Genomic DNA, 12,174 nt, shown 5'->3' on the forward strand with positions numbered 1-12,174 from the left:
GATAGCTGAGGGATCTCCTTTGTGGAGCTCTCGAATTTGAGCTTGCCTACTGAAAAGAAATGAGATTACAGCAGAGCACTTCTGCCCACTTCCCCTAAGGCTGTAAGTGGGTAATGGAAGCTGAGCCTTATGTTACAGAATATTGTTATTTAGCAGAAAAAAAAGAGGTGGCTAAAGTTTATTCACCACCAACCCCTGGAATTATTGCATTCAAATTCAATGCAAATTTAGTTTGAAAAGTCAAAGTCATTTGCAACCATTAAAAAATACAAGGTAATTGTCCATAATCACTTCAGTCACAGTTTTTAAAGGAACAAGTTTAGAGCAATGGTAAGTGGAAAGAAGTTCTTATCATTCAGATCCTGTGGTTTTATTGTGAATAATGATCTTAACTCTGTTATGCAGTTACACTAATTTGAAGAATCTCTGATCTAGATTGCAGATGGACAGAGAGAGCTTATTGAGTCATACAGTGTTAAAAAGAGACACTTTATTGGAAATACAAGCATGGATGCTGGTTTATCATTTATCATGGCCAACCATGGAAAAGTGAAAGAAAATGATATTGTCTTTGATCCGTTTGTTGGAACAGGTATTTTTATTTAACTGTTAAAATAGTGCATAGATGTTACTTGTCTATATTAGTCAAGGTCATAGTAATATTTTTGCTAAAAGATTAGTACATTTGGGCAATAATCATAATTATCATAAGACAGTGGCTAAGAGACAACCACATATTTGTGCAATAGCCCTGTATGTAACACTTTCACCACTTCAAAGATAATGCTGATACAATTTTGTGAACTTTTTCCCCAGGTAAGCCACTAGGTGGAGAAGCATACTGTCCACTGCAATACCGTGCACTGTGGAAGTGTTTTGCATCTATATAGTTTATTTAAGTAGGAGAACTCTTGGGTGGAAAAAAGACTTGAGTGACAAGACAAAAAAATGTGTTCATCATTTAAAATTGATAACCATATATTTACACGGAAAAAAATGGGTAATGTGTCTTATCTTTGGTTTGGTTTGTAGAGGTCTGTAAGTAAGTGTGAAAGTAAGAAAAGTGACTAATTACCAGTGGGCTAGAGCCTGGCTGCTGAGGCTGCAATCTGGGTTTTCTGTACACACTTGATTAGATGTCCGTCTGTATAATTAACTGTGTGTAGAAGACTTAAAATTCCAAATTTACCTCATATGACTCTGTGAAGACATTTTCCTGCTTCACCCCATGTTTTGCGGGGTCTTATTCATGCCTAGGGGATACTAGCATTTAGGTTTGTCTGGCTAAATTCATTGTAATTCAGATTATGTAGGAACAAATTATATTTGTGGTTGGAGTTTCTCCCTGTAGCTGTCTTTCCTCATCAGAAACTTGGGAAGCAGTGTTGATGCAATAGCTAACGTTGTTGAATTAGAAAGAAAAAATCTTCCTGAGGAGATTATGGCACAGGGAGAAATTATGTGACTTAGCTAAGGTTATACAGTGTATAAATTTCATGAGATTCAAACTTAAGCAGTCTAACTCCAAAGTTCATGCCCTTGACTGCTATCCTATCTGTATTAGGATCTGTCGGCCAACTATTATACCATAAACTAACTTGAAGAATGTCTCCACATGTGATTAGGAAGAAATAGTATCAAAGTCAAGAGATTTCCAACTTGGAATGATTTTCTGTGTTTGTTGTTGAATTAATCTGCTAGTGAGTCTCTCTTCCCCACTCCACCAGTGTCTCCATATATCCCACATCGAACATATTATCTGTTTGTTTCTTTCTTCATTATCCTAAGTGCCTCCCCCCACTTTTTGTTTAAGTTTATTTTATTTTGAGAGAGACAGAGACAGCAAGCACATGGGAGGGAGGGGAGGGAGGGAGGAAGAGAGATAGGGGGTGGGGGGGGGAGAATTCCAACCAGGTTCCAGGCTTCATGTTGTCAGCGCAGAGCCCCATGTGGGGCTTGAACCCATGACTGTGAGATCATGACCTGAGCTGAAATCATGAGTCGGACGCTTAACTGACTGAGCCACCCAGGCGCTCCCTCTCCCCACTTTTTTGTTAAAGTTGTTGGAAATAATACCAAACTTATAGTAAAGATCTAAGAATAAAAATATAACAGAGAACACTGGCATATACTTGACGCAGATTAAACTATTATTAATGCTTGGCCTCATTTTGCTTTATTATTTGTTTTCTTTTTATGTTTTTTCAGGGAGACACGTTAAAACCACATAAATATTCTATTCCACATCTAAATTACCCTCACCCCTGTCAGGTTGTCAGGTTTAGCACTCATTGATGATTCTTGCCTGAACCAGTCTTAACTTTGATGGTTACAAAGGGATGATTTCCAATAACAGCATTCCCCCCACAATAACCCTTTGACACTCATTTTATTATAAGCAAGAGCCCTTTCTTCTCTTCTATGTATTTATTATTAATATAAACTTGTAGATTCCCTTATTTCTCCTTAGTGGTCTATAATCCATTACTTATTTTGTTGCTCAAATTGTCCCACATTTGCCAAGTGAGAGCCCTTTTGCACTGGATCTTTGTGACACGTTTCTATCTTATTTTTGAGCACTTTCTTACTTTCTGGCTTATCTTTTTACCTGCCCAAATCCTGGAATCAGTCATTTCTCTAAGAAACCATTGTTTCTTTTAGTGAAAATGGGATTAGAGACCACCAAGGTCTGGGTGCTAGACATCTTTGTTTCTCAACTCTTTCAGCAGGGAAGCTAGGACACTTGTGTGTGTATGAGCACATTATGTGTATAAATGTGTATGCAGATACATGTTCCTACATGTTCATGTACACTGCAAATTCTGGTCTATGCTGACAGATTTCTTTCTTGCCTATCCCTATTCCATTTTTACATGTGCCTTCTTCAGTGAGAATCCTGTTTCTGCTCACCATGCACAGGTTTATTCTTTTGCTCATTCCTATCATGCATCTAAAATAGTTTCAAAATTGCTTTGTCCATACCTCTAAAAGCAAAGCAAAACAATACAAAACCCTATCAAAATGATACGTTTTTGGGGTATGTATTCAGTTCTCTACCTCACCTGTCAGTAAAGTCAAATATTGTGCTTCTTTTTCCCCTTCATTTACAAATCAGTTCGGAGTTCATTTTTTCTGTTTGCCCTCAGTTTTAGATTTTTACCTCCTTCCATTCTTGTTGATTTATTTTTAAATATGTAGAAGCTCAATTTGCTTCCAAAAGTCAACTATACAGGAGGTGTACTCAGACAGATGTCACTCCTCTCCTTATCTCTTCCACCCTCCTCCCCGCCTAATCCCTTGTAGATAACCAACTTCTTTTTTAGTTGATAATCCATTTTTTTTTTAAGGATAAGCAGATATATGTACATTTTATTTCTTTTTTCTTACACAACTTTGCTTTTTTTCACTTAATAGTATTTCCTGGAAATCACTTTCTGTTAATTCACAGAGATTGTCTTCATTCTTTTTTATAGTTGTACTCCATGGGTGTATGTACTATAATTTATTCAAATGGTCTCCTATACTTGGACATGGGGAGTGTCCAGTGTTTTACAGTTATAAATCATGCCTGCAATGAGTAATCTTTTGAATATATACTCGCATAATGTTGGAGATGTGGCTCTAGGGTAAATTCTTAAAAGTAGGATTGCTGGGTTGACGAATGTATGCATGTGTAGTTTTGTTAAATACTGCCAAATTCCTCTCCATTGTGCCATTTTATATTCTTGCCAACAGCATATGAGAGTCCCTGTTCTCCCACAGCCTCACCAGCACGGTTCATTGTCCAGGTTTTCAGGTGTTGCCAGTCGGTTGGATGAAAATGTTATCTCGATGTAGTGTTATTTTGTATTTCTCTTATGAGTGAAGTTTAATAATCTTTGATTTTTTAGGGGGCACTTTTTTAACTTTTTTTGAATTATCTTTCCTCTCTTTTGTCCATTTTTATGTAGACATTTTGTTCTTTATTTTTGAAAGTATTTTGTATGTTAGGGACATTAGCCCTCCCTCTTCTTTCCTGTTGTTTTGTTTTTTGTTTTTGTTTTTGTTTTGCTTTTGTTTGTTTTTTTGTTGTTTGTATTTTTTTCTCTTTTTTCTTTTTGAGAGATGGTGTGCAGGCACGAGTGGGGGAGGGGCAGAGGAAGAGGGAGAGAGGGAATCCCAGGCAGGCTCCACACCCAGCGCAGAGCCCAAGGCAAGGGGGTCACCATCTCACCACCATGAGATCATGACCTGAGACAAAATCAAGAGTCTCTCAACTGACTGAGCCACTTAGGCACCCTCCTTATTTACCCCTGTTTTCCATATGTATATAAAATGTATAAATTATTAAATATATACATATATATGTACACACATACAAAATTAAATATATTCTTTCCATTTGCCATTTAACTTTGCAAGTAATTGCTTTTTTGCCATTCAGAAGTTTTCCCTGCATCTAAGTTATATAGAGGGATCTAGCTATGTTTTTCTTTTCGTGCTTCTATAGTTTTAATTTTTTTCTTTTAAATCTCTGGTTTTTTTGGAATTTTTCTTGTATACTATGAGGAATGGATCCAATTTCTTTTTCCAAATGTTAAACCCTTTATTAATCCTTAATTTGTTCTTGAACTTTAACAACTTTTCCTGTGAACTGAGAAGTCTTTGAGATACATACATGTACATAATATGTATACAATATGTAGACAACACCATAAAGGTTACAGAGTTCCTAATGTACATAAAATTTCTTTCCTTTCCCTTGATGTATATGAGGTTGGGTGTATAATGAAATGCTAACTGCCACAGCAATCAAAATATTGATTACCTTCAGTGTTGTTAAGAGGCAAGGAGACCTGCCTCTAATTTAAGCTGCTTTAGAGCAGCTCATTAGAGTGGTTAGGATATCTTGGTCATGTGACTGTTTACATAGGACAATTAATGGAAATTTGCAAAGAGGAAGATCTTTGCAAAAAATGCTGCTAAAATATATTTTTGTAATTTGTGTTTGTAATCTAAGCATAGATTTCGAGCTTTAGTTTTTGGTGCTTTAGTTTTAACTTGGTGATAGTCCATAACTGTGAATAGACACAGTTCTAAGTATCATTTGTCCTCTTTCTTGGGCCTTTGTCTCACTGATGGGTAGTACCTTCTGAAGGATTGCAGAAATAGTAGCCTAGTGCCCTCTTCCATGGCCATAGTTTTTCACAAAGTATTTGATGATATTTTTATCCTTATGTTCCCTTTTCTAGTATTTAAAAACAAAGTCAAGTGCATTCAATCTTTTCTCATTTTAAAAGCACAAAATTAAAATGTATTGCATTCCCGAATGCTTTATCCACTGACTTCTCATGACCTGTGATTTTCTCAAGGTTACAGAGTAGAAGGTTTCTGGGAAACTGAAAGGAGAGCATAATCTTTTCCTGCCTAAATGCCTTTCCTTTTTCTTTGAGACAGTCTGCTATTGTTGTCTAGGATGACAGTATGAACTGCAGAAGCACACTGTTTTTTCATTTTAGTGAATATGTTGAGTTTAACTTTAATAAGATTAAAAATTTTTTTTTGTTTATTTATTTATTTTTGAGAGAGAGACAGCTTGAGCGGGGGGAGGGGCAGGGAGAGGGAGACACAGAGTCCAAAGCAGGCTCCAGGCTGTGAACTGTCAGCACAGAGCCCACTGTAGGGCTCAAACTCACAAAACTCTGAGGTCATGACCTGAGCCAAAGTCGGACGCTTAACTGACTGAGCCACGCAGATGCCCCTTAATAAGATTTTTTTAAAGTTGTGTATCTCCATTTTTTTTCCCAAGAGAGAAGGTATGTATCATTGGCCAGCTCAATCCTCTTAGTATTTAGGAAGTTAGGAAGTCCTGTTGTTCTAATATGAGCACAGCTACAGGATGGATGAGCATGGATATGTTGAGTACTATAATGGTACCAGCCTGCCTGTGATATATAAGAGTTGTGAATGGTATACAAGTCATATTAACTGAGTGTGCCCCTTTACTTACTTAGTTTGATAACAAATTTAATTTTGTTTATCTAATTGGTAAGCTAAGTGTATATGTCATTTCAATTGGTGCTGACCCCAAAGGAAATTAAATGGCATAGAGAAAGCAAATAGGATGAGTTTAAATCTTTATCAGTTATTATGTCACTTTGGGCAGCATTCTTTACTTGTCTGAGCCTCAGTTCCATCATTGATAAAATGGTAATAGTAATACATTGTGAGGTTAAGTGAGATAATACATGTATATGGAATTCTTGGGAAGTTGCCTGATGTATGTAGACACTCAGTGAACTGTAACGGTTATCACTATTTTTAAATTATTATTTTGTTAGCATGGATGCCTGTTTGGTGAAAGATGTTAGATATAGCCAGTATTGAATGGTGATGATAAACAATTTGGCCATGAGCTCATTTTCTGTTCCCTTCTTTGGCTAATTTCCAAGATACTCATAATTTGCAACTGTTGACAATTGTGACAACAGGCAAGGAAAGTGAGTTAAAATCACGAACATCTAATTCTTTGTAATGAAAATAATTGGTATAAGTGTCTGCCAGTTGTTCTAGGTAGCTGTGGTGTGATTTTAGGATGGAGCTTCATAGATACACTTTTGATTCCTTTTCTCCTCCATCTCAAGTAAGTCAGCTGTTATGGTAATTGAGAATATAGCCAAGAGACTATTAAGTATTCCTTGGCTGCTTCTACCTTCAGATAACCCATAGTATAGGGAAAGGGGTGTAGCTCCTTTTGGAATATCATCGTTGCAGAATGATAGATACAGGTCCTAGGTGTTGGGAAACTGACTGTCCTGGTCATGGGAAGAGACAAGGAGGGAAGAGATAATTGATCCCTATAAACCTATGGAAGAGTCTCTGCTTCCTTCTCATTTTTGTCCACAATACTTTGTAGTCTCCTTTTCCTTTTCTTTGTAGACTGAATAGCTTACCTAGTAAAATTTTCATTTTCTAGCGATATCCTTTTGCTCAGGCAGCTGGTGTGACTTGAGTTCTATTTTAAAAAGGATAAAGTAGATATAATTGCACTTCATTTTTCCTCCTTCTCTCCTTTTCTTTCAGCAAAACCAAATCCCAATTTCTCATTTCTACACTTTTATGAGGCTTTTCACTTAAATCTCTAATGATGAAAGTCATACATTAGTTTCTATATTATAAAGAAGTTCCACTTATTGTGTCCTTTTGCCTATAAGATATTGTCCTAACCTTAAAGTGGTTACAGTTTAAGAAAGCAAATATTAAAACACTGAGTTTGTGGTATTTGTACACTTGATAGCATAGTAAGAAATTGGGTGAGTCATATTACCTGCTTCCTCACCACTTCACCCCTCCTTTATCACCCCTTCCACCAGAAAGCATCAAGGAAACTCCAACTGGACTAGAACTAAATGCAAAAAAAAAAAAAAAAAAAAAGCTTCAATTTAATTGAGAAAACAACTAGATGATTAACAGTGATTACCTAGTGACCAGTTCAGAGAAACTAATTTATAATGATTTTATTTAAAATTTGAAAGCTTAAAGGGCACGGAGTTAACAGATGCCGTCTAACGGATTATCCATCTCCTTCCAGCAGTGTGCTCTAAATTGGCTCTTCTCAAAACACACTCTAACCAAATGGATAAGGTTCTGTTTAAGGAAGCACAGGAAAGCTTTTCTGTTCCCCTTGGCAACTAGTTCTTCTAGGTGAGTATCTGCCTTAATTGGCAGAATTGTAGTAATTCCTCATAATTTGGGTGAAGTGATTTTGTGAGAATTCCAAGCCATCACAATACAGTATCTTTCCTAAATATGGACGGTTCCATTTATAGAGCAAGAGTAGTAAGGTCATAGTTTACCTCTCACACAAATGCTTCTGGTAGTTAGTATGAGGGAACCTAGGTTTTGGTTTCTGCTGTACTTTTAGTCCTTCATTTCTCTTCTTCATGGACTTCAATAATAGCAGTCAGTTATAGTATTTTTCACAAGCAAAGTATATTTAAGTACATGTTCCCAGACTGTGTTTTAAATGGCTATGGAAGGAACACCATTCAATTATAGATCTTGACCCTCTGGAGGCACTACCCATCCTCGTGTTAGAGATGACCTTTGTAAAGGATATAAGGGAAAATACATAGTTATTTTCCCTTATCTGAGTTGGTGCATAGTTTAAGAATATATTTCTGATGTCCGTTTTACTGACATGCCTTTCTACAGTATAGCTATTAGGACAAAGAGCATTTTACATTGGATGATTAAAAAGTAAAGTTCAATGAGAAGTACAGTTACTAAAATATTTAACTTTGTGACTTTTTTCTTAAACAATTTAAAAATGTTATTACTTTTTAAAGACTTCCGTTAATTTTTAAATCTTTATTAGGATTTTCTTCGTATGTGAGCTGGTCACAGCTAACAAGTTTTTTAGTCCGGTCAAATTGCATTGGGATATTTGTTCTAACTTTGATCACAGCACGAAGTAAACAGAAAAGTTGTATTATTTTTGTGTATGCTTGATAATAGTTATCCAGAAATTCCTTTTTACAGTTTAAAAAAAGAGATTATCGCTTCACTGGTTACAGGAATAACTATTTCTTGTCCTAACATTTTAATTTTTGTAGGGATTAATGTCTTACATATTAATTATGCCCTATTTAGTTATTTGAAACCCTGATTTCAGTGGGAATTGAGCCCAAATGTCAGAATTTATTTATTGCCAACTCTTTATGTAGCAGCCTTTTGTGCTCATTTGTAAGCAAGGATCAAGATGCTTTGTATAGACGTCTCAAAGTCAGATGAAGATGTCTAAACATCCATTATTTTGATCAAAAAGTAATTTTCCCTAAGTAGTGCATTTAGAGTAATGATCCCAGGACATGCATTAATTCCCTATGTTGTGACCATTGTAATGAGCACAGCTTTGGGGTTTGTTTCTTTAGTTCTGAGGCCTGCTAAATATAGTCAGGACCAGTGTTACTCTATGGTACTCTGCCTACAGCTAGTCAGTAAGACTCTGGATCAAATTAAATAGGGGAAGAAACAACAGTCTGGGACTTTCTGGTTAAAAGACCGTAATTGTGTGATTTTTTCAGGTGGCCTTCTGATAGCATCTGCTCATTTTGGTGCATATGTATGTGGGACAGACATAGACTACAATACAGTTCATGGCCTAGGTGAGTAGAGGTTCTAGACAGTGTTACAGTCTTTGTTCTTGTACCAAATGTGCCTTTATAATAATTAAACAGGTTTATATGGTATTCTACATCTATCTTTAGTGTTAAGATACAGAGTTGTGATATAATGTAGTTTTACTTATTTTTCCAAACAGTAAGATTTCATTGGTTATCTGCTTTTTATGAAGTGATCCAGTATGTACAAAGTGATCTCCTGGGTAACACAAAGATGGCTAAGGAAGAGCTCTCCCCTCAGAGGTATTTATGGTTTTAGTAAGAGAGATTTTTTTGCCCTTTGTTTTATAGTAAGAGATTTCTAAAAAGTTGGCAAACTACAAGGCTGTGAACTTTAGAGTTGGGAAAGAAGTTGGAGAGGGACTAGACATTTTATTTATTTTTTAGAGAGAGAGGGCACAAGTGAGCAAGGGACAGAGAGAGAGAGAGAAAGAGAGAGGGAAGAGCTAGAGAGAAGCAGGGCTCACCCTAAGCAGGGCTTGTGCTCACCTGAAGCAGGGTTCAAGCTCATCTGATGTGGGACTTGAACTGATGAGCCATGAGATCATGATCTGGGCCGAAGTCAGATGCTTGACTAACTGAGCCCACCCGAGCGCCCAAAACAAGCCATTTTCTAATCAGCATGTCCATATTAATAAAACATACAGTTTCTTTTTTTAAAAAAATTTTTTTTTTCAACGTTTATTTATTTTTGGGACAGAGAGAGACAGAGCATGAACGGGGGAGGGGCAGAGAGAGAGGGAGACACAGAATCAGAAACAGGCACCAGGCTCTGAGCCATCAGCCCAGAGCCTGATGCGGGGCTTGAACTCACGGACCGCGAGATCGTGACCTGGCTGAAGTCGGACGCTTAACCGACTGCGCCACCCAGGCGCCCAATAAAACATACAGTTTCTTTTTAAAGATTGTCGCCATTTTTTTATTCAGTAATCATATATTGTGTGAATACTAGATTAATTTCTAGTCCTTGAATACTATATCGATTTTAATTTCATAACCAACCAAAATATCTTTGAAACAGTTAAGGTGATAGTAACTTAGAAGATGTGTTAGACTCAGGTTAACTTGAGACAAATATTTGCTTGCTTTTGAGGCAATTTTGGAAATTATTTTGAAATCTAGACACTTTGCTAATGTATGTATGTGATTGGATGGAATTGAATCAAACTGGAAAAATTTCTATATTTCCATATTCCATAATATTTCCATATTACCTGAATAGTACTAAAAATGTCAAGTTTCACTGATGATTTTGAAATTCTGTTCATGTTGGTATTCAATTATTGTATCTAGAATCAGCCTTTTGAACACCCTTTTTCTGTTTGTCACCCAGTTATTCTCAAGTTATTGTATTGGTAAGAATTTACCATACTTTTTACCCCCCTAAAAAATTTGACATATTGTGCTTGATGAACAGTCTTTTTTCCTAACTTGACTATAAGGAATTTAGTATATTTATCATAAGGAAAATTGGTTATATTAAGTTCACCTAAATGGGCTATCCAGAAAAAGATATTCTTGGCAATATGTTAGAGCAGACAGAGTGCTAAGAATTATTCCAGTTAGCTTTTAGTAGAAGCAATATGTTTGCTTTAAGGGGATTGTCCTGTATAATTTAATAGAATTCTTATTTATGAAAATTATGTTTAAAGTTATTTATAACCTTTCAGTTTACTTGTATAGAATTCTGATTGAGGTTGAATTTTTTCAGAGCTTATCCCAGATGCTGTTAAATAGGCCCTTTGTTTCTTATGCTTATAATCTCTTTCTATACTCTGAAATATTCTCAAATTTCTGCTATTTTAAAAATACAAAACCTTTTCTATTCCTGTAGGAGCCCTCTAGCTGCCACTATTTTCCTTTTCCTTTTGCCAAAGTGTATCTTGAAAGCTGGTATTTACTTGCTGTCTCTTTTTCTTCATCTTTCACTGTCTTCTGCCCAGTATTTTTTAACTTCTGTGCCTGCTGAAATCTCTTAGTAGGACCACAGATCTACAGCATTTGGCAGTGTTGACCTTTGTAAACCTCCCTTGGTTTCCTAGACGGTGATCTCATCAGGTGGTACTTGCTTGACTGTTCTGTCTCTGGCTCCTTAAGGCCTTGCAGTTTTCTTTGACCTGTATTAACATGTTGTTTTCTCCAGGCATCTCTCTTTGACCACTTCTCCTGTCACAGTGCATGTTATTCAGAGTCGTGTCATTCTTCTTCTTTTGATTTTTAAATTTTGTTTTTATTGTGAAGTAGATCAAGATGCAGAAGAGTGTATAAAAATAGAATAACTATAGAACAAACACATAACTGCCACCTAGGTCAATAAAAATGTCATTCGTTCTTACAGGGTTAACTTTAAGTGCATATATTCTGGCCTGTACCCACTAAATAGCTCTTTCTGAATGATCTATAGGTAGCTGATAAGCAAGGTTGATACATCTCAAGTAAATCTCATTTTTTCCCTTAAGCTTGTTTTCCTCTTGGTTTTTCTGATCTTAATCAACAGCGTCATCATCCACTTGTGATGCCTAAACCAGAACTTTGAACTTCTTCCTTCAATCCTCATTTTAACTTTTCTTCTGTAATGTCTCTATTTTGCTTCCTCTCTCCATGGTCCTAGAACTCCATATTTCCCAAGTTAGCTCTCTTCATTTATCATTTATCTGATTCATCACTATTTCTATATGGGGCTGATTGCTCCTGCAGGAAAAGGACCATGTTCTTTTCAGCTCTGTATCTTACTTGTATATGCTTTGAGTTTGGTAAGTATTGAATGAGTGTTTTAAGGCAGTTTCATTTGAAAAGTGACAGAACAAGATCAGGTAGAAAGTATGTTTTACTGTTCAAAATATTTTTTGTAGTAAATGGAAATAAAAATAAGTTTATGTAAATAAAATTAATAACTTGAACAAGTTTTATTGTAAATATAGGTGTAAAGGAGTTAAAAATTACTTCTAGCTAAATGACAAGAAGTAAGAATGTTCTATTTGATTTAGTAGTTTCTGTATTCCTTTTTCTTTCC

The 12,174-nt window shown here is 36.0% G+C and overlaps 1 protein-coding gene across 3 annotated transcripts in view; it reads left to right on the plus strand.

The window, feature by feature from the left end:
* The window catches only part of TRMT11 (tRNA methyltransferase 11 homolog), a 58,974-nt gene that overhangs the window by 11,113 nt on the left and 35,687 nt on the right, over nucleotides 1–12,174 (plus strand). For all 3 annotated transcript variants that reach the window (XM_003986532.6, XM_011282620.4, XM_011282622.3), the window contains 2 exons: nucleotides 436–592; nucleotides 9,066–9,146. In XM_003986532.6, coding sequence (XP_003986581.2) covers nucleotides 436–592; nucleotides 9,066–9,146 — 238 coding nt within the window. The remainder of the gene's footprint in view (nucleotides 1–435; nucleotides 593–9,065; nucleotides 9,147–12,174) is intronic.

This window comes from Felis catus, chromosome B2 (assembly GCF_018350175.1).
Source record: "Felis catus isolate Fca126 chromosome B2, F.catus_Fca126_mat1.0, whole genome shotgun sequence".
NCBI lineage: Eukaryota > Metazoa > Chordata > Mammalia > Carnivora > Felidae > Felis > Felis catus.